General features: G+C 41.3%; 2 protein-coding genes across 2 annotated transcripts in view; one reads left to right on the plus strand and one right to left on the minus strand.

The window, feature by feature from the left end:
* Positions 1–15269, plus strand: part of aven (apoptosis, caspase activation inhibitor) — a 28145-nt gene extending 12876 nt beyond the window's left edge. The window contains exons 4-7 of the mRNA XM_068708417.1: positions 12781–12851; positions 13382–13477; positions 13577–13847; positions 14430–15269. Coding sequence (XP_068564518.1) covers positions 12781–12851; positions 13382–13477; positions 13577–13847; positions 14430–14584 — 593 coding nt within the window. The 3' untranslated portion in view covers positions 14585–15269. The remainder of the gene's footprint in view (positions 1–12780; positions 12852–13381; positions 13478–13576; positions 13848–14429) is intronic.
* Positions 14804–21480, minus strand: part of ryr3 (ryanodine receptor 3) — a 109118-nt gene continuing 102441 nt past the window's right edge. The window contains 10 exon segments of the mRNA XM_068708420.1: positions 14804–15815; positions 17094–17145; positions 17224–17324; positions 17649–17713; positions 17832–17988; positions 18459–18593; positions 19473–19619; positions 20079–20139; positions 20521–20648; positions 21168–21210. Of these exon segments, the coding sequence (XP_068564521.1) occupies positions 15720–15815; positions 17094–17145; positions 17224–17324; positions 17649–17713; positions 17832–17988; positions 18459–18593; positions 19473–19619; positions 20079–20139; positions 20521–20648; positions 21168–21210 (985 nt within the window). The 3' untranslated portion in view covers positions 14804–15719.

Genomic DNA, 21480 nt, shown 5'->3' on the forward strand with positions numbered 1-21480 from the left:
CTGAGTAATATTTAGCATAATCAGTAGTTAGCACTATGCTAATATGCTATTCACATCAAAATAATTAAATTATAAATCGGATCTAAATGAACTGAATTATAAATAGATTTAAATATCACAGCTGTGTTCCTATATGGAGGAATTCATGCATTAAACGCGACTAAAATGTGCTTGGTTGGACAGTCATAGTGTCGGTACCTGTAACCTTTTTTTTTTTATTAATAGCCGAGCTGTATTACGACGATACTATCCATCTTTTTGGTAGGAAGGACTTCAGCCTCCCCAGAGCCATGTGGAAACTGTAATGAGTTGTTAGTATCATTATATGATGGATGAGGAGAAACGTGGAAAAGATCAATAATGCGAAATTGATCTATTTGCAAGAGGCTAGTCGAGGTTATTAGCTCTTTAACGTCCCAAGCTAATTCTTGACTTGCTCTGAAGCGGTGCTTTCGTCAATTTGCTGTTTTTAGTGATTTCCTTTCTGCTTTTCATCCGCGTCCTACTTGTTGCTGAATTCACCAGCAGTTGTTCATATCAGTCAGCAGCGTCCACTCCGGCGGAGAACAGCTTGGTGACCGTTGTTGACGCAATGAGACTAAGACGTCGTCACGTGTTGTGTCATCGGTTCCCAACGTCCCACTGACACCAAGCCTCATACAGGTGAGCAGCAGTGATGAAGACCTTATCGGATGACATGTTATGCTTCTATAAAGTTGTTATCTGGGTAATATTTAGACTTAACATTTTCTGGTCCACCTATATCTATAGGCAGCTATATCTGCCAAACAGATGATATAGAAATGATATATTTCAAACGTAATTAAACCTAAACCCATACATTTTCTAATGTTTTTTTAAATCAACCGCTCTTGATATTGATATTGTTAATATCAACATGATATTGCTCCTCCTTGAACACTGCGGTAGAAATGGAGCACTCTTTACTCTCTAAAATAATATCATTTTGTGCATTGTGAAACGTCATGCATGCATAAAATCAGTCTTTTCAAGACAACAAAGGTATTAGCTTTGAAAATTGTCGCTCCATTATGCAATTATTATAATGGCGGGTTTGATGACCACTGCTCATCATCTTCCCGCCCTGCTAGCGTGTTCTGTCTGAAGAGCCACCATTTTTCTGGCTCCTTCAGAAATCACAGCTTTTCATCCCCACTCTGTTGGGATTGAACGGGTTGAATAGACCGGGGGTGCTGTGCACTTCTTTGAAACTGTTTTGCTTTCATGTTAATATATCATGTATGTTCCTGTGGACCCCGAGGCCTGCAGGCTAGCTATTGATCATCAGGAGAATGCAATACAAAGGATGTGAGGCATGTCTAATGCGTCCCTCAGGGATTTCATGTGAGGCGCACCGATGTATTCGGTGATTGCTCGAATTCTGCAGATTGGGAACATCACAGGCCTCCACCCACACAGTTGACCCCCGTGACATCAGCACTGTGTCCCGGTGCTATTAACCACCAATATTGTTGAGAATAGAGGTCCTCAAAGGCTCACAAGTCTTCAATTATGAGCTGTGTTTATTCAGGTAGCACGGAAAGGAAATACTCAAAGACAGTGGATTTATTTTGTCAGTGTTTCTAGTTGAGTTTGTGTTTAAAAGAGAGAAAGGAAGGCCAAAAGAGAAAGAAAGTAGTTTTTTCTTTTTCTTTTTGCCTGGCATTTTGTTTCTGGGTGCATGTGGTCAAGATTCGGCTTCACCACAGATTATGCTGAAGGTTTTCAATATTTTAAGGCTCGTTGACGTCTATGTGATATCTAAGAAGCAAGAGATTTGTCGGTTCGAGACAGACAAGAGTGGGGTGTCATTGCCGCTCAGCCTCCCAAGGAAAGCTTGTGCTACGGAGCTGGAAAGCAAAATCGACCTATTGTTGAACCTCTGATTCAGCAAGAGTAATGTGGCTTCCACCCATCAGTGAAGAGCACTAGTTGATGGGGGGAAAACTTTCCATTAAACCAAATTCTAGGTTACTTTTGCTGTGTACAGCCTTTAAGGCCGTCAAAATATTGACTATTGATTTTTGTCTACAGATGATGTATAATTGTGTCAGATCTTTGTTGTCAAATAGACGTTAATTCCCTAAAGCTGAGCCAATTATTTTTAAAAGACTGCGGTTTAATAATAATAAAAAAACAAATTAGTAATTTAATGGTGTGTTTCTGTGCCTCAATTAAATATAATTGCTTTGCGTGCTTCCCACCTCCCACACTGTGTTGCTTGTCTTGTGGTAAATAACAATGGCGGTGCTGATAATAATGGCACATAAAGCTTTCCACCAGATGCATCCTCGTCTTGTCTGAGCGTTTTTTTTTTTCTTCTTCTTTCTTTCATTTATTGTCAACTCCGGCTGCTCATTAGCTGTGACCAACCAAACGTAACATTTGTCATCAGTCAAACGGTCTTTATTTTAAACAAACACCAGTGTGCGCCCAATTCTGTCAACAGGCGTTGGTGTCACGAGCGAACCCAGATGACCATCGCTTCGAGGAGCATTCGAATGAGTTTCAACTACTTTAGTTCACTGAAGTAAAATTCCCTCCAATGTAGATAATAAAGGATCAATAGCATGATTGGCTTCTGTAAATAGTGCCATCTTGAGCTGGCCTCATTACTCACGTTTGAGAGCATGTCTTGCTCCGCCAAAGTCCTGAATAGCCTGCCTTTGAATATGAATGTGACCTCAGTCTGCAATTGGGGGGGGGTGGGGGGGGGCAAGATGAACGAGAGTCATTAAAAGCTCCAACAGAAAACACAAGCAGAGTTGACTCCCGGGCATTTGTGCATCATCTAAACAGGCAATAAAATGGATTGCACTAAATGTCAACGTACAGACTAGTGGTGCAAGATCACTCCACCGACCCCTGATGTCCAATAATCAATTCAATATCTGTAGATGGCACTTTGCAGCCTGTGCATAGTACAACTGATTATCAGTTATAGATATACTTCACTCTTACGTTGATGCAGCTTCCGAGCTCCAGTTGAAAGAGCCCACCGCAGTGGAGGAGATTTCACGAGGGGCAATGTTTCACGTATTCTCGCCATCGAGATGGGTTTCCTGTCGATTTTTACCGGAGTTTTATGGTTACGAATCCCCTCTGCTGATCAGCATCCTCACCTTTTTCCTTGGACACCACTTCTTCTCTCCTTCAAGCGTCATGGAAAGCTTCCATTAATACGATAAAAGACTAAAGAACCCCCTCTGCTGCGGCTCCTACCGCCCAATGTTATTACTTATCGACTGTGAAATATTAGCTAAGCTACTGGTTGCGTGTTTGGAAACAGTCCTGCCATCTTTAATTTCCTCTTACCAGACGGGCTTTATTAACGAGGCCCAGTATTATGTACAACCCCTCGAACTCAAAGGACTCCGAATCTCTTTAGTTTAGATGCTGAGAAGGTTTTGGACAGAGTGGAATGAGGTTAGAGTCTGATCTTATACACACACACACACACACACACACACACACACACACACACACACACACATATGTATTTTAACCCTTCTATGGCTGCCCTGTCTGTCTATGTGGCTGTGTAAACTTGTCAATAGTCTACTCTCTCACATCAGTGTTGAATGAATTTCAAACTATCAATCGATGCCTTTCTTGTCATGGTCTTCAAAAAGGCAGTTAGTGAGAGATGTGGATATCATACCGGTGTCTCTGGTTCATGATAATGTGAGGCTGTGTCTGTCTGCGCCTCCCTGTTGACCTCTTGACTCACGCTGTTGATTTCCACAGTACATCCTCTCTGCATGTGTAATTTGAGAGTTTTTTTTATTTTCAACCAATCATCATTTTCTTTTTTTGGCAGCACTCCAGTTAAACAGCTTGCGCGGACAGCATCAGACGGGCTGTGTTTTCATAAGTCTACATCTGCGCGAGATGTTTAATATATCTTTCTTAAAGAGTCGTTTCTCGCGCAACCGAAATGCGCCATCCGATGCACACATGGTGTATGATGAGTACAGCTACTGAAACAACGGAATACACTTCAGCATCCAACCAAAAGTGCAATTTTGAAGAGCTCTTCCACATCGTCTTGGTGCAGCGAGCACAATTAATGTTCCTACGGACTGTATTTGTCTTGTAAGTGTGTCTTAGCAGAGTGCAGGGGGCGGCGTGTGTGCTTAGTGTCTTTGAGACGGCAGCATCATGACTCAGTCAGACTCCCGACAGTTATGAGTGTCTCCTGATGAATTTACTACAAAAGCGCAGGAACTCTGGATCTCTGGAGGGAATAGATCAAACCGGGGTGGCTGCTCAGGATGTCTTGTTTGGATTTTAGTACCGCGGTGTCTGTCACATTTCATCCGCTCAAGTCTTCAAAGGATTGAAACATTCACGCTTTCTGGCGGTTTGGTGCTTATTTAAGGCGATCCTCAGGTCTTTATTTAGCTGCCTGTGGGTGCATTGTTCTTATCTTCCTGTGGCCTTTGAGGCCTTTTTTTTTTTGCAAAGAGACGAAAACAGGCTTTGGCTGTGAAAACAAAAACGCAGTTTTCCAATCAATTTAACAAATACAATGCACCAGGTGTGTGTAGGAAGCATTTTCTCTGCTTTAGTCTTGCAAGGTGAATACTGACATTTGGCTAAGGCAGCTAAATAACTACAATGTCCTCTATGTTGTGTTCAGGCAATTCAGTGTTCCCTGCTAGTGTCACGCTATTGATCCATTTTAAGCATGGTGTTGATCAGTATTAGCCGTTTACTCATCTGTTCAGCTAACCTAATAGCTGAGGCTCCTTGCATCTTCATAATGAGGGACCCAGATGTCCCGGCACTCTCGGCCGATGGTTGCTTCTGCCACAGGGACCGGAGCCGGGAGGCTACTTGTCAGCCTAAATCACACACCCGCTCTTCGCTGATTTGCCTTCTGCGTTGCGTCTCGTCAAGTCTGGAGGTCGATGATGTCTGATAGCATGAAGAGAACGGCTTTAAAAAAACCCGTGTTTCCTATAAGGGAGTGATAATAGGCTACCTCGATCTGAAATTGCTGTTTGTATTGATTGTGTCTAAAGATTAGATTTATTGCCTCTGTGACTGTTGCACACAGGGGAGTCTTCGGTCTATGCACTCAGTCCTGTTTATTATGACACGTGTCTCACAGGTCAGCTTGCGTCTAATTGTCATTTAATTTATGCGTCACTGTTGTCGTGTCAGGTTTGTTTTATTTCCAACAGCAGTCTAGATCATTTGAGAGTGAAAGTGTTTTCATTAGTTATGATGCACAGTTGATGAAGTTAAAGTTTGTTTCGAATCATAATAGATTTTGTAATTTCCAGCCGTGCGAACAATGTGGCTCCAGGGGTGGATGTTGGTTGGTCCACCATTTTGGTCCAGACTGAAACATCTGGATTGCCATAAAATGATGTTCAGACAGTCATGGTCCCCAGAGGATGAATCCCAATGACTTTGATGACCCCCTGACTTTTCCCTGTAGCGCCACCATTAGGGCTGGGTATGTATTGCTTAAAAATCACAATACCAGTACCCCTTAAAGTGATACTAATACCAACAGAGTACTTAGGCCATGGTCACCCTGCTAATGTTAGTATTTAGTTCAAAGCACCACTGAGGTCTTGTTTTACACCAGAATTTAACTTATTTTAAGAAGGGAAACGAATCTCTGTAACACAAAATAACTGGTGTTCACCGTCTTTACGATCTACAACACATCCACAGTAGGTCATCACTGGTGCAGGCAGTTTGCTTTTTAGAAGTTGCATACGGAGATGAGTGTAATCAGGACGTGACGAGTGATTTTTGAGCTCAAGGAAGACTGGCAAAAATGAAAATGAAAGGCACTGAAGTGCAACAGAGAGACAATTTCACCAGAGCAAAAATTTGACTAATTCGATTCTGAGATATGCAGTTATGCAGCCAATACACAGTTTTACCAACAAAAAAACACATTGATAAACACATTACAACCCCTAGCATCACATAGCAACGTAAGCTAACCAGCAGCCCGTGGGGGATGTAGTCAGTTTTAGCCACAAGGGGTGCTAATGTTGGTTGACTGAATATGATTACAAATATTGCTCATTAAGTCTGTAACATTTCTAGTATTTATCAGTTTGAATTTTCCTTTTGTCAATCTTACTTTATATTTCCATCGGATTCAGGCTTACAGTGCTTTTGGATTACTCTTTGAGTGCTTCTCTGTGCATTGTCCTCTGATGCTATATCATACGAAAACATGAATGTTTTGATCACAATGACATGGATCAACAGATCTGTGTACGCTGCACTAGCTCCACATAATTCTTGTTGACACTATTGATCCCAGTAGTCCGTAAATTAATACAAAACATGAAAAACAACACGGATTGTAGCCTAATAATATCCAGCAAATCAATTCATGGATGTCTGTATCACCCGTTTGATTATGATGGATTAGATCCCAGCATCTTAGCTCTGAACAAGCCAAATACAACGGGTCTAAGGAGAACGAGGCCTCGAGTTGATTGGAGCTCTTCTGATACGACGTTGTCATAAACACAGCCTCACGCAATCACCATTAAAAGTTAAGAGTAAATAGCTTCAGCCCTCCTTTTATTGTCTCGCCTGGTTTGCTCGGGATTTTAATTGCAATTAGCACAGACAGAGATTTATCGATGCGTAGTGGGTTTCAGCGCTGTGCCGCGTTAGGCTAATTGGTTTGGTTAAAAAGGCGTGACAGGGAGCACGCTGGAGGTGCTGTAGCTCTCGAATAGACGATCGGCTCCACAGATTGCAACAAGTTCCTCTGAACGGTCTTTCCTGCATGTTTTCTTCAGTCTTTATTTCTCTTTCTTGCTTTTCTCCTTCCCTCAATCTTTTTACTCCTATCGTCGCCTTCATCTTTCTTTGACAATTTCCATCCTGTCCCTCCTTTTAGTGCGACCAAACACCCATCAGACGGGATTTGTCACAGAAGTAATAACACTCGATAAGTTTTCTCGCTCCATCTCGCCTCTTATCAGGCGAGGATCTTCCACGACAGCCGGTTTAAAAGACAAGTAATCATTCACCGATCACATGCTATTACTCTACCGCTAAATGAAGCGGGAGGGGGGGAGCAGGGAATGAGCGTATTCCTCTTCCAGTCAGGTGAAATGTCAACATTTCACTGCCGGTGTTAGTGGAGACTGAGCAGCGGTGCCGTTGCTCCTCACATGTCCCCTCCTGTTTCTATTCAACCAGTCACTGCTCCAAGAAAGATGGCTGATCAAGGCTAAGTCCAGGCTGCAGCTGTGTGTGGACCGAGTCTGTGCACCGCTGTATACTGAAGGTGTGGCTCACCCAACAAGGATGTGTGTGTGTGTGTGTGTGTGTGTGTGTGTGTGTGTGTGTGTGTGTGTGTGTGTGTGTGTGTCACTGCACTACAACCAACAGGGCAACATGCTCAGGCAAACAGGACACAGGGACGCGCCCATAAACCCAGTTTGTGTTTAGGATTATAACGTAGAGCTGCTGATATTGAAAGTGTAAGTTGACTTAAGGCTTTCATACTTCTTCTCTAACTGAGGCTCGAAAGATATTCAATAGAAAACGAACAAATGCAGCAACTTCTCTAATTCTCTAATCATTTCAATTACTGAAATGATTATCTGATTATCAAAATTGTTTCAGACGACTTTCCTCTTTGCTTGTTTCAGCTCAAATACAGGCTAAAAGAAGACTCCACAGTATACATGTTGGTGGCATTAATGCACGTTGCTGCTAATAAAAGTCCAGTATTAGCATCAGTAGCTTTGTGTCATCCTGCTACATCTTCAATGCATCTCCTCTGTTCGTCTTATCTTGGTCCTGACTCTGTGCCAGTGCTCGACAGTCTTGCAAAGCAGGACAAGGGGAGTGGGATGGGGGGAGGGGGGGGGGGGGGGGGGGGGGTGAAGATGAACAGCGGCAGGGTGAGAGCAGAGTGGAGTTGAGTGGAGCAGGAAAAGAGCGGAGCGGAACAGAAAGGCGGGGAGCGCGGCCACAACACATCCCAAATATAAAAGATGAGAGCGGGACGAGCCATAGATAGCTCAGAGAAGCCCGGGGTTGCGAGCAAAAAGCCACATTTGTTAATGTGGGGTTCAGCCAGCAGGATGTCAAGAGACAGGATGCCACATCATACAGGAGTTACACAATGCCAGCCGAGCCACTTAGAACAAAGCGTGAGTAATGCAGTGTTTATTCACTGTGGAATAACTCACCGAGGCTCACCGCCCCAGCTGACGCACTCAGACGATCATTTGAGTAATGAATTGATCTTTAATCAGTCGTGAGGTGTGACGTCAGGAGCTTTACTGGCATTGTGGCTATCGCGGTCATATTGAACTGAATTCCTACGCAGGACGGGAACGTTTGTTCTGAAGTTGAGTGTTGCTTTGGGCTCTCGTACGATATTAACGGTGTTAAAAGTTTGCTTGATGAACATCACCTCTTTTTCTTTCCTGTCATAAATCTGTCCATTCTGGACCAACGTTGCTGATGGGACTCTTGATAGCCTTGCACACATCAGACCGCTCCTGTTATACTGTTCTCTCTCTGTGTTCTACTTCCAAAGTGTTAACATAGATAAACAGCCAGCCAAAGGCCTTTTCAAGAGGCAGGAATGTGAGCGTGCTCGCTCCTTTATTGACTTGATACAGATTAAATCAGGTTGACAACGTTGAATCGGAGTGAAACTAGAAAATACAAAACATCTTAATTGACTGCAGTAGGAATAACGGATACATATAAACAGCCTTATGTTCACATTTACCTAACAAAAGTCACCATTCTTAATCATTCGACACGTGAAGAACATAAAACACTTACAGCCATTGCTTGGGATGCCACACAGCTGCGACCATGCTCCCTGCACTTTACAGCTCTCAACTTCCTACTTCCTGCTTGATTACAGGTGTCAAAATAAAAGCGCCACACCCAGTTATGCATGAAACGATGAAAACACATTTCAACAGTTAATTTAAACACTTCTTCAACATGTAAACACATTCAGGGCAGAACAGCTGTATTTTGATTTAACTGATGTTATTTTCCTAATAACTCACACACGTAGGAAAAGAAATCTTGTCAAGTAGAATGAAATAAATAAATTAACTCGGGAAGAAAAGAAGTACAGATGTATTTAAATCTTTACCAGTGATCCCATTTCTTCATAAATTTTTTTACTTTCAGCTTTGTCTTAGCTCCATGACATACAATAACTTATTTTGAGGCTGAGGTTTTAACAATGAGATTAATCAATGTTTTTAAAAGCACTTGTTGTTTTAGTATTGGTTCCTGCATAAATCCATATTTTGCTCTTGTCATGTGCTCCTCCTCTGTAGGTTTATCAGTGATAACATAGATTGCAGTTCTAGCTGAAGGATATCTTGAGTTAGAGGATAGTTAGAGTTGGTTGCCTGTTAGCCAGCTACTGTTAGCCTTTATGATATCACCTTCTCTATTAATTAATCTGCCAGTTATTTTCTCAGTTAATCGTTTGATCTATGGAATGTTTGAAATAAGAAAGGCCATATATGACGACCTCCAGTGTCTTGCTTTATTCAACCTACAATCTAAAACCAAAAGATATTCAGTTTACACCGATGCAAAACACAGGAAAGTCAAAAATCTCCACATTTGAGAAGCTGAAACAAGTTGTTTTGTATTTTTGCTATTTCTTTTTAGCGATTAATTAAGTTCCAGTTATGATCTTAAATTTTGACATGAGGGCTTTTTGTGTGAACTAAGCCCAAATAGCAGCATTTATTTAGTGGAGTGCAGTTTAATTCAAATGGACCCGTTTATTTTCCACAGAGCTCGCTGAGACTACAGGTGTAGCTTTTCACTGAAAACTGTGTCGGCAGAGAGAGGATTTCAGTCTGATCTGTTTGGACGAGCAGGAATGAAGAGTTGGCTTCGCTCGTTTTCATTTCTCTTCATTCGCTTCTTTTCCTTCTTCTTCACACACACACCCCTCTTCCTCTTCCTCTTCCTCCTCCCCTCTCGCTTTCTTTCTCTTTCTGTCTTCTGGAGGTTTGACTGAAGTTTCTCCTCATCCTCACCGGCAGCTGTTGCCATGGTTGTGTCAGCGCTCTCTCTCCGAACTACCTGGCATGGTATTTCCGTGGACACAGATCAGGGTGACACCGGGCTGTGGGGTGTAGGAGGGAGGCAGTTCACCACTGTCAGCAGTTCTGTGTGTTGGAGTCAGACTGAAGGAGACAGAGGAGGAGGAGGGGGAGGAAGAGGAGGATTAGAGTCTGCAAAGATGTTAAACAGAGAGGAGCAGGAGTTGAAAAAAAGAGGAAATGGAAGAGTGAGAGGCCACTGTTGAAGGGTGATTTCTACTCGATGAAGATTACATTTTTTTAGTTGTTCAGTTTAGATCTGAACAACAAAACAAGAGGGATGAAGCCCCAGGAAGTCTCGCACTGAAGCTGTTGCATTAACACCGGAGTGGACATATTAACATTTGAAAGACATGATTATACAGCTTTTCCTGCTCTTGATGATGAATCACAAATTGTGGCCTAAATGAGAAAGTGACTCTTTAATTCAGCATTCTGTTTCCATTTAAGGAAATGGAAGAACTGCTTTTTTTTTTTAAGCGTAATTTACTGACATTGATATTTGAGAATAAGAGCAATCGATCAACAAGTTATCGACTTTGAAATTTAAGTCTATCATAAATAGTAATAAAAAACATTAGTTCATGAGAATTGAGCCGTCATTTTTCATCTGCAGATACCAATATTTGTTTGTGATATGCCAATAATATCAGCCAAGATGATTTATTATTATACATGTTGATCAGGTCCTAGTTTGCATTCTGGGATTGATATATTTCTGAAGCATGGGATTAGGACGTTTGTTTCTGTTCTCGTTGTTCATTTAGATTTGGGGCGAAAGGAACTTCAGGGGTAACGACATAGGAAACGCATTCAAAATATAGATGTATTAGTGTCTCCCATGTGTATGTAAACAAACAGTCGGCTCCCTGGTTTCTTCTTTTGTTGATCCAGAATATCGTTACCAAACAATCTTCTTAAGATCAGGTTTAAGATTTAGTTTCTACGTCCACATACCCGGGTTAATATGCTGAGCTTTATCTCTTCGACGGTGCGAATCGGTCGATCTCCTCGATAACGGACGCCCCGTGCGGCCCAACATAAAGGCATCCACCCCATCAGCCGTCACGTAAAGCTGACATTCCCTTTCCCTTTCTCTTATCCGCCCGCCTCGCAGTCATTGTAACCTTGATAAAGCTTCCATTCATAAATCACGCTCCCCTCGGCCCGTTCGACAGCGGGGACTCGGCCTCTCCTTCTTGACCCCCTTCACTCCCCCGTGCAGCCGAGCAATCAAGGACAAACCGCAGATGGTGCTGAGCGTCTCTTTATAGAACAAAACGAGAGGCTGCGACTGACTGCGGCTCCTCCGTCAGGTCTCCCACTGGCTGTCCATCTGCGTGTGGCAGACTGAGCTGAGTCGGCTGCGCTTCACCCGCACACTGTTCAGCTTCAGCGTACTTTGATTAAAGTGAGCGGTGCGCATCCTCATCCTGCGTTGTGGAGCTTCAGTCCGAAAAGTCTCCTTCTTTTTTTTTTTTTTGGAATTTGCTGACTGAAAACTGCTACTGGTTTTAAACCGATGCTCCAGAAAGAGACGGTCGACTCATTTATACTGTATATGCATTGTTGACGTACAGTAAAACTCAATTTAATCAATCTTTTGGGGCATTTTAGCTTGTTGTGATTCCTTGTCGTTTTTTGTTTCAGCCCTACTTTTTAAATCCACTTTAACATTATAAAGGCTGTTTTTGCCCCATGCTTAATAATTCACTACAGGATTGCCATAATTCAGTTTATTTATTCAATTCAGCCATTGTTTTTATACCTCGGGTCCTGAGCGATACAGCTGCCATGACGTAGTTGCGTCACACTCGTCAGACTCACCTGTGAAACACACCCTGGTTCAGTAAAAACAACACCAGGGACAGACTCTATCTCCCCCCCCCCCCCCCCCGGATTAAAGGGCCTCAAACAGCGATAGATTTGTGTTGATGTTTGATGACGGAGCGGCCTCCCCTTCAAGTATTCAAGTATTTCTTCCTCCTGTGTTTGAGCAAAGAGAACCTTTCTCTAGTTCATCTAAAAGCATTCACATTCAGCCTGTTATTCCAGCCAGAGTTAGAAACACTCCTGCAGGGTTGTGGTGAAAGCCACATCCACAACACGAGGAGATTTCTTATATTAGCGCTGCTTCACATCTGACACAGCGCGTCCCTCGTTGAGCAGCTGTTATTGGATGTGTCGCGTCTTGACTGAGCACTCCACATGGTTTCTCTCTGTGTCAACACAAGTTTCATCTGGACAGTTTTCTCCTTTGTTCATCTGCGTCTGTTTGCTTCTTTTTTTCATTAAAAACTCAGCTGCCAACAGCTCTGAAATTTCTGGACTGGATGTGCGGCACCGCTGCTGCCGTTTGTGATTATTAATAATACGACCTCGGTGCCTTTTATGGCTACGAGAGCCCTCAGCCGGTCGATGTTTTGGAAGCAAAGTGGCGTCACGTGATCGCCTGCTTTGACTCTCACACTGATCAACACTTTGCACAAAGCTACTAACCGCTTTGCAGAGAATCCCTGCGTTAGCATTTCAGACGTTTCAGGTGTGAAGGCTTAGACCGGCCTGGAGTTGTGCTTGTGTTTTAGAGACATGAACAAACTGAAGAAGATAACAACAGCAGTCTTATGTCAAACTCTGGTCTGTGTGTCTTCCTCAGGGGATTCCTTCACTCAATTCCGCTTTTCAGAAGAAAAGGACTGGGAGATGGACTCATCTTCAGCCAGTCAGGTAAATCTATATCCCACACAGTCTTCAGCTTTCTGCATTGCTTCTTTGTCTGTTTTCATGGATTTAACCCACTTTGTTGGTTATGGATCCTTCAAACAGACATTAGGTTTGGATTGAAAGTGCACAGCAGTTAGAAAGCAGCATTGTTAGCTTCCTAGGTTGACATTAGTGGGTTTGATTGATGTGTCTCAACAATTACTGCAATTACAATGACCTGCTAGTTTATCTTGACTTCTAACTGCACATATTTTTTTCACTTATAAATTAGTTTCAAGTCTAATTCCTCATGCACATTCAAGATCAGGACTGATACAAATAACCAAATCAAAAAGTAGCTTTTACTAACATGACTCAATTGTTTAAAAATACACGCAACTATGCTGTGATTGCCAGTGGGCTGTGGATTTTAATACCTCAGTGTTCTCTTATTATTGTACTTTAAATTATCAGTTTGAGACTCATTCAGTCTGAAAACATAAACCGCTAGGTCGTGGCTGATTTTGCAGTTAGTTGTCATGGTCCCTCTCTAGATGTCTGCAGTGTTTGTGGACCTCCCAGCGCTCGCCCAGATTCTTCAACAAGTGCCTCTCCATCAGAGACTCAACCTGGAGGCTGAGCTGCTTCAGGTAGGCTGTTTGACTGGAGAAAAGAATCGTCTAACCAATGTTTGACCTGCTGGTTCAATATTTCTAATCGCATTCATTTTGACACTGATCCCGTTTCAGGTGTTGACACCTTTAGAACTGCCCAGAGCGACCACATTCACTCCTCCGTCTGCAGCGTTAAGAACCGTCAGCACCGACCAGAGAGTCCCCGTGGCTACAAAGCCAGCGGCGAGCTCAGACCCACCGGTTTCCTCGAGTGCTGCAGAGTCTCCGGTGGTGGATGATGATGATGGTGATGAGGAGCTGGACCAGCTGCTCGGTTTACAGGAACCAGTCTGGGACGTGTCAGGAAGCCAATCTGTCAGTGAGGAGAGTGCTGTTCCAAAGAAAGGTGAGTACATTCAGCTTGTTTTATTTAAAAATGGGCTTATTCATGTGGGAGAGTTATACGGGAGGATTGATACCACTCGTGTCTGTACCGTAAGTATGATGCTACGTTTAGCTTAGCATAAAGACTGAACACAATGGGGACAGCTAGTCTGGCTCTGTCAAAAGGTGTCAGGATTTGCCTACCAGCAACTTCAAATTGACCAATTAACATGTTATATCTTCTGTTACTATACTATGACATTAACATGACAATTTTATGACATACTACATGTAAATTTACATTACATGTATATACTATACCATATTTTTTTTTTTATGAGTTTTTATGACATTTATTAGATTTTTAAGGCATACTTTTACTATGACTTATTCAACATATTGTACTTTGACTTTTTTGAGACACACTATATTATAATTTGTTTTTTTTTTAACGGTTTATTCTGACTTTCATTTGAGAATCTCACCGATGCAATATCTCTTCAGAAATTAATATTCAGCATAGAAGGGTGCTCAAGTACAAAATAGATTTGAATGTAATTTGGAAAGTCACATTTTTCCCACCTTGTGTTCTTTTATTGTGCAGCGTGTGAGCAAGTGAAGGAGGTGAAGCCTGTGTTGATAGAGGAGAAAATGGATGAGGTGAAAGAGAAAGATGTCACACCTCCCAAGTCTGCTTCCGTCAGGCAGGAAATGACAGAAGAAGACCTGGAGGACTGGCTCGACAGCATGATCTCCTGACCATCAGCCGCCAAGGAAAGGACTTGATTAAGACAGAAGATGTCTATAAGGAAACTGGACTTTGAGCTTTAGTTCAACCTTCAGATAACAGTATTAGAAATGTGATATGTGCAAATGTTCCTGTTGCACTTCATGTTTCAGAGACAGAATTCTTCGTTTCTTGTCGCGGTCCGAGGAATCTCAGATGCAAAAAAGGACGACGAGATAGTGAAACGTTGCTTTATTGCGTTAGTTGCTTTATTCATTTCCTCCCCTCATCAAAAGAAACGCAGTTAACCAAAGCGACTACATACATACAATAGCAGTGAACCATTCTGTCGTCAATAAATCCTTGAACTACGCAGGTTTTTTTAGTTTAGGGGCTCTTGTACTGTGGACAGAAGTGCAGGTGGGCAAGACACGGCTTAGAAACAACCAAACTACATTTACACAATTATCTAGATTTTATACAACAAATGTTTTCTCCTTTTATAATTTAAAAGCCACAAAACTATCTTGAGCTAAATCTGCTTGTAATCCAGAGCAAGAGCACTGCTTGTGTCAGGAGGGGGGGGAAAAAAAACATTGTTTGCATAGTTTCTCATAAGGCACTTTAACTCCTACAGTATGTCGTCTGTGGTCCTGGACGAACCGTTTTCTGTAACTCATTTCATCTGACAGGTATTAAAAGGCAGATTAGGTTTCACTCGTGTCGTATAATGTTTACTGATCATACTAGAAGCACACATCCATCCGGTTGGTTTGATAAAACATGACACATCCTGGCGTTAACCTAGAAACTGTGCATATTCAGACATTCAGTTGTCATGCTGTAACCCTTCTCGTGTATCAAATGTCTACACACAACAGGTTGGGGTTAAGCAAGTGAAAAGGCAATGTGAATCAGAATCAAAAGAAGACTTTGCATATAAGAGGCGTCGTGGCAAGTGACTTTTTTTTTTCGGTAACGGGGAAGAGAGACTTGGATGCACAAACCCAACGTGTCCAATCATCAGTCATTCGTCTTAAAATGGTTTTCTTGAATTCATTTTTTGTGTATCACCATGGCAGCAGACAAAGTCCAGAGAGTGGTCACGTTCACTGTCCCTTTCAGATAGAAGGTAAGTAGAGAGGCACGACACAACAATGGCCCTCTCTAACCCAACTGGTCCTCATATTGCTTACGGAAACAGTCTCCAGTAGGGAAGAAGTCCCAGCATCTCTCCTGGTACAACTTCCACACAAACGACTCCTGGAGGGAGAAAAACAACAAAACGGATCTGATGATGCAGAGAAGTTTAGAGACAGTTACACCCCATCAATTTCACGTATTAAGATTAGTTTACCAGTTATGCTGTGCTATTATGACTGACGGCTGTTTCGTCAAAAAGAAAGTAATTAGTATTTTGTCAAATAAAAGGTCGTAATATATTGAGCCCTTCGAAAAATTATAAAAAGTAATAGTGAAGTATACATAAGTCAACGTACGGTATGCCATAAAACAGTCAGTGGAGTGTGTCGACAAAAAGTCATAGAAATGTCTCTGTATAGCCTGTCTGAAAAAATTTGTAGTATAGCATGTCGGAAAAAATATGAAAAGGCGTATTATATGGTGAAATAAGTCATTAATAAATTGTTAAAAAGTCAAAGCATAGCTTGTTGAGTAGTTTAGTATGTATGTTGATTAAAGTCAGTGGTATGCCAAAAAAATTGAAAAAAGTCCTACAAAAATAATTGTAGTATGTTGAAAAGTCATAGTATAGTATGTCAAAAAAAGGGGTTGGACATTCCTTTTCCAAGTAATTTGGGGGTGTTGAGGTCTCGACAAATTGCTAAAAATGTATGGAATGTTGAAAATAGTCCTAAAACCCCGTCTGAAAAAAGTCTCGTTTCGAAGCAAATTGTGACAGAGCAATGTGTCACAAACGATTGTTGAAGTGGCAGATTGATCCTACAGGGCTCTTGCACGCTCAAGCGTGGGATTACAAGCACTGCATTCGGTTTGATTAGTGACACATGTCCAAATGAGCAACAGGAAATCTAATATTGCAAATTTGGTGAAACGAGATTTAAAACAAGGCCAAATACAGAATGTGTGATACTATAGTAAGTTAATACATCATTAAGTATTATTTGCATTAAGCCTTTATCTTTTGCAGAAAAAACAAAGAAGTGTGTTTACGGCGTTAAAGCTTTGCGACTTTACTCTCTACAGGCAGCTGAATGTGGTTACTTCTGCAGCAAGATGCGTATCAAATAAGAACAACTTTAATCTCAGGTGCACTACAATAACACGTTAATATCAAAAAAAAAGTCAGTGGCAAAGTGAACCCACGCATTGCTGCTTCTTCCTCCTGCTGAGCTGCACTTATGCAACATCACAAGTGGGTTGAAATGTTGCACAAGGAAAACCTACTGAAGTTGCTGTAACCTTCCTCTGGTCTTAAGATTGATCGGACATGATGTCTCACAGAAGAATATGCTGTAGAGAAGTGAAGCAACGACATCGGTTTGGAAACTCGCCACGTACCTGACCCGTGTGTTCAGTCTCGTCCTTGTTAATCAGGTACATCAGGAAGAACCTGCACAGGGGAGGAACAAGTTCAATCCCATTTGTAGATCAGGAACACGCATTGACTTTGATCGGCTGCTGCACTCACAGGTAGTTGGCTAGGTTGTGCTCTTGTAAGGTGTGGGTTTCGAACCCGTGAGGCGTCCGGTCAAAGTAGTCATTCCCTATGCCGCAGATGAAGCATTTGGTCTGAAAGAGGAATAAGAGGGGATGTTTACATTTAGAATTTCGGTTGACGTTTTCACATCAGCCCAAAATGAACGAGGCAAATGCACCAGACTGGGTTTGTTTGAAACAAACCAAACGGTTTAAGTGTGAAAGCACTCTTCGTATCAGTATTTTCCCCCACATCTATGTATCTGCATATGACTAAATGAAAAACATTTTGTGGCTGAATTGTTTCCTCCTAACACACACACACACACACACACACACACACACACACACACACACACACACACTAACACACACACACACACAGAGAGAGAGAGAGAGTTTCTGGCCGAGTCTCACCTCCATGTCCTCCTTCACCTGCTCCTGCTGGTCTCTAAGCTCACCAAAGGCATCGATGATCAAACCTGAAGGAGGGCGCAACAGTCGGTTGTTGAGCATGACTTGGAACACATTGGTACTTGCATTTATGCTTTAGGAAGCGGAACACAGATACATGACAGGACAATGATAAAGATTGTGTACCCTGAATGATGGCCAGCAGAATGACAATGACAAAGAAGAAGAAGGTGATGTCAAACAGGATGCGGTAGAGCTCATAGGCGTCTCCAGCTGGGTCCTCCAACTCGTCTCCAATACCACCACCAGCTCTCACACCCACATACATGTGGAACAAATAGCACTGCCAATAGAAAAACAAACTTTGAGCTTCGCTTTTTAAGATGAAATCATGAGTAGAGCATTAAAGGCAGTTGTGGCTTTCATTTTCGTCCTTCACTTCAGACAAAAGCTAAATTCCTTGCACGATGTTATTGAGGATTCAGTTTGCGTCTGGAAATTTAACATCTATTGCTAGAAAATGATCAGAAGCAAAAGATATGTCTAATAAAAGGTTATACTGTTCTTTTAGGGGGAGAAAATACATTTATGTATTTATTACAGTTATGTATTAAATCATTTGTGATGTTTTTCAAAAGGAATCCTGTACAAAAGTTCACTAAAGAAAAAATATTTTCCTCTCAGTCCAGTAGTAAATGAAGGCAAACATGTTCGATTCAAACATACAAAATAAAAGGAATCTCCAATAATCTGCCCCTGCTGAAGGCTGCAGACATGGAAAGTCATTTTCTACTTTCCTGAATGAATACATACCGTCATCATATCGTCACACTTCATGTCGGGCTCGTCTTCATCCTCGCTCTTATTGTAGAACTTCCTGAAGAAGTTGAAGGCGACCACGGTGTACAGATAGACGACCACGGCCAGCAAACCGACAGTCAGCACAAGCTGGCAGGAGAAAGAAAATCAGGAAAATACATTCAAGTACATGCAGTCATTGTAGCATTTAAACCTTTATTTATTCCCAGCAATAATTTGAGCTGAGAGTTGAGGGGGCTTATGTCAGAGAACTGAATTAGCATGTCAAGGTCCGGGCAGCTTTCTTTAATAAAGTAAGTGAAGCATAAAAGAACTGCAATATTGTTAGGCCTCGACAGCTGAATTGAGGATTTTTGGACGGCTTTCATAAGTATTCAGAGACCTTCAGCAATTCAGTAAATCAAATTCACAACGTTACAGAAATCCTTTCTGAACAGAACTGCATTGATATGAGGATAATGCCTGATGCATTTCCTTTGAGAAAGAAAATAAAGATAATATAAACCCTTATTCCATTACTTTTAGCTATTTCAACCACGTATTCATTACTTTTAGCCTATTACCCAACAGTCGTAGATTGATTACTTTTAGCATTTAGTATTTCAACACTTTATCCATTGTAATTTACCTGATTATTTCAGTTCTTTAAGCATTACTTTTAGCAAGCTATTTAGCCATTCCACTGTTCAGACTTCCAAACTTGTTTGCTATGACGTTTTTCACACACTTTCAAATTCTATCTCATCTTTCATTTGTCTGAAACTGGTTAAAATACGAGGTATAACTTGTTTGTACTGCGCTTTACTAGATTATTGCAAAACTAGACTGCAAACCACGTCCCTTAACTCTTTTATCAATTCAAAACCCAATAAAGATTTTTCTAGATCAGAGTAGAAAACCTGGAAAAGGAGAAGATAAGAAAATGTTGCTCTGCCACATGAGTGTGCGGTGATCAATGTTGCCGGTCTCTTCTGTGCTCTGGCTCCCTCTGCTGGTTGATATACGTACCTGCTTGCCATTGTGGGTAACAGAAGACAGGATGGTGCGAAGGGTCTTGACGCTCATGGCGATGTCCAGCAGATGGGCAGCGAAGAAGAAGTTGTTGAAGTGTCCGAAAATGGACATGGTGGCGTACCAGATCAGATACAGGAAGTACTGCAGGAGAGTAAAGGCCATTCATTAGTGGCAAATGATGGATATTTATAAAATCTTTGCATTGCTCTGTGTATTTGTATATTTCTCTTCAAGCATGCACAAAATGTTATAGTTATAGTTCGGCATACTATTGCGACATATGTAGATTTTACATTTTTCAATAAACTGTTTTTTTCCCAATTCTTATTTTTACTCATTTTAATTTCATTTTGTCATTAATCTCTGAGCACAACCTTCATAGTATGGCACCCTGCATTTCACTATACATATACACATACCTATGGAAAAAAAAAAGTTAAATTTATGTTGAATAAAAAAAGAAATAAATATCTAATGCTATCTAATCTACACAAATAGCTTGAACAGCCAGAACCCTGATCACAAGTCAAACATTTCATTGTACTTCCCCCACAGTGCTGGGAATACAAACTGCTTTTATTTTACATTAAATAAACTTACATTGTCGGTCAGAACCACGCCCATTTTCCAGATGTAGTACTTTGTATCAATAGAGCTCAGCCTGCCAACGAGAAAATAAAATGTTGAATCACATTAGTGGCATTGCTGAATAGCTCACATGCTATAAAAAAAAAATCAACTATAACTATGCATGAGGATTATAAGGCGTTATTAAGGTTTTCTATGAATCTGTTTCATTTTGAGTAAGGGGAATGTTAATCGTTCTATCCATGTCCTGCTAATTATCATTAAAAACGTGAAGATAATTATTGTTTATGGTTAAACTCAGTGATTGGCTTTTAGACCTGAATCCACACACCGCTATCGTCAGGTAATGTTCAAACTTTCATGCTTGAGTCAAGGCCTGATCTAAAAGCCCTTTCAGTACAATTTGAACAACCCCTTAATTAAGACAAAGCAGTTTCTTTCCATGAGTTCTCACCAGGAGAGCAGGGAAGCTTCCTTCTCTACCGTCTCCACTGTGGGGTCAAAATCCAGAGCGCTCTTATCCAGGCCTAAGAGCTCAGCGATGCGTTCAGCTCCGTAAAGGTCACCATACTTGTTGATCACCTACACATTCAGAGACATAGGAGATCAGCTCGGTCACTTAAAGGAGTACAGTCTGTTTGAGGGACGACGCAGCAATGCCCTCGCTTTCATGATGTCGAGAGTACAATTAAAACGGAAAAAAAAATGCACATAAAACAAACAACCAGACAGCAACAGACGCTATTAAAAACGATTACATTCAAAGGCGGAGTAGTTTGTAATTGTGGTTTTAAATTGACCTATAACTGTGTTTAATTGTTGTAAAATGTTCCAAACTGAAAAGCAGTTTTTCCAAAGTGCTTCAAGCTTTAGCCAATCACTTGAGCAAGTCAAATAATGACAATAAGACCAATTTAAATTGAATAAGGACGTGATATATGATGGCAAGTTGCCATTAAGGCCCTTATAAATGAATAGAAAACACATTTTACTGAAAGAGATGCTCACCACATCTAGTAATGTGTATAAGAGTCTGGTTGATCAGTTGTCAGTATCTACATGTTGTAACTTTGGCCTGAAATTCTTCTTAAATATTCTCACCTTGCGCTTGATAAACTTGTCCCAGTAGTTGCTGGGGAAAGACCTGTAATAGAGAGTAGAAGTTAGACTCTGTGTAATACAATAGTTTGATAAAACTATTTAATTCACTCCCAAAGTCCAATATATGTACTGAACTGCATCCAACATGTGTCAGCTAGGAATGACCATTATCTTGATTATTGTTGAATGACTGATAAGACATGTATCAACAACGATGAATACTTGATTAGTTCATTTAGCGATTAATCGTCTAATAATTCCGAATATTCTCTAATCTGGAACTGGTCAGTTTTGCATTTTGCATTACAAATAT

Source organism: Cebidichthys violaceus, unplaced genomic scaffold (genome assembly GCF_023349555.1).
Source record: "Cebidichthys violaceus isolate CVI_PGR_0920_01 unplaced genomic scaffold, fCebVio1.0.p SCAF_14, whole genome shotgun sequence".
In the NCBI taxonomy this organism is placed as follows: domain Eukaryota; kingdom Metazoa; phylum Chordata; class Actinopteri; order Perciformes; family Stichaeidae; genus Cebidichthys; species Cebidichthys violaceus.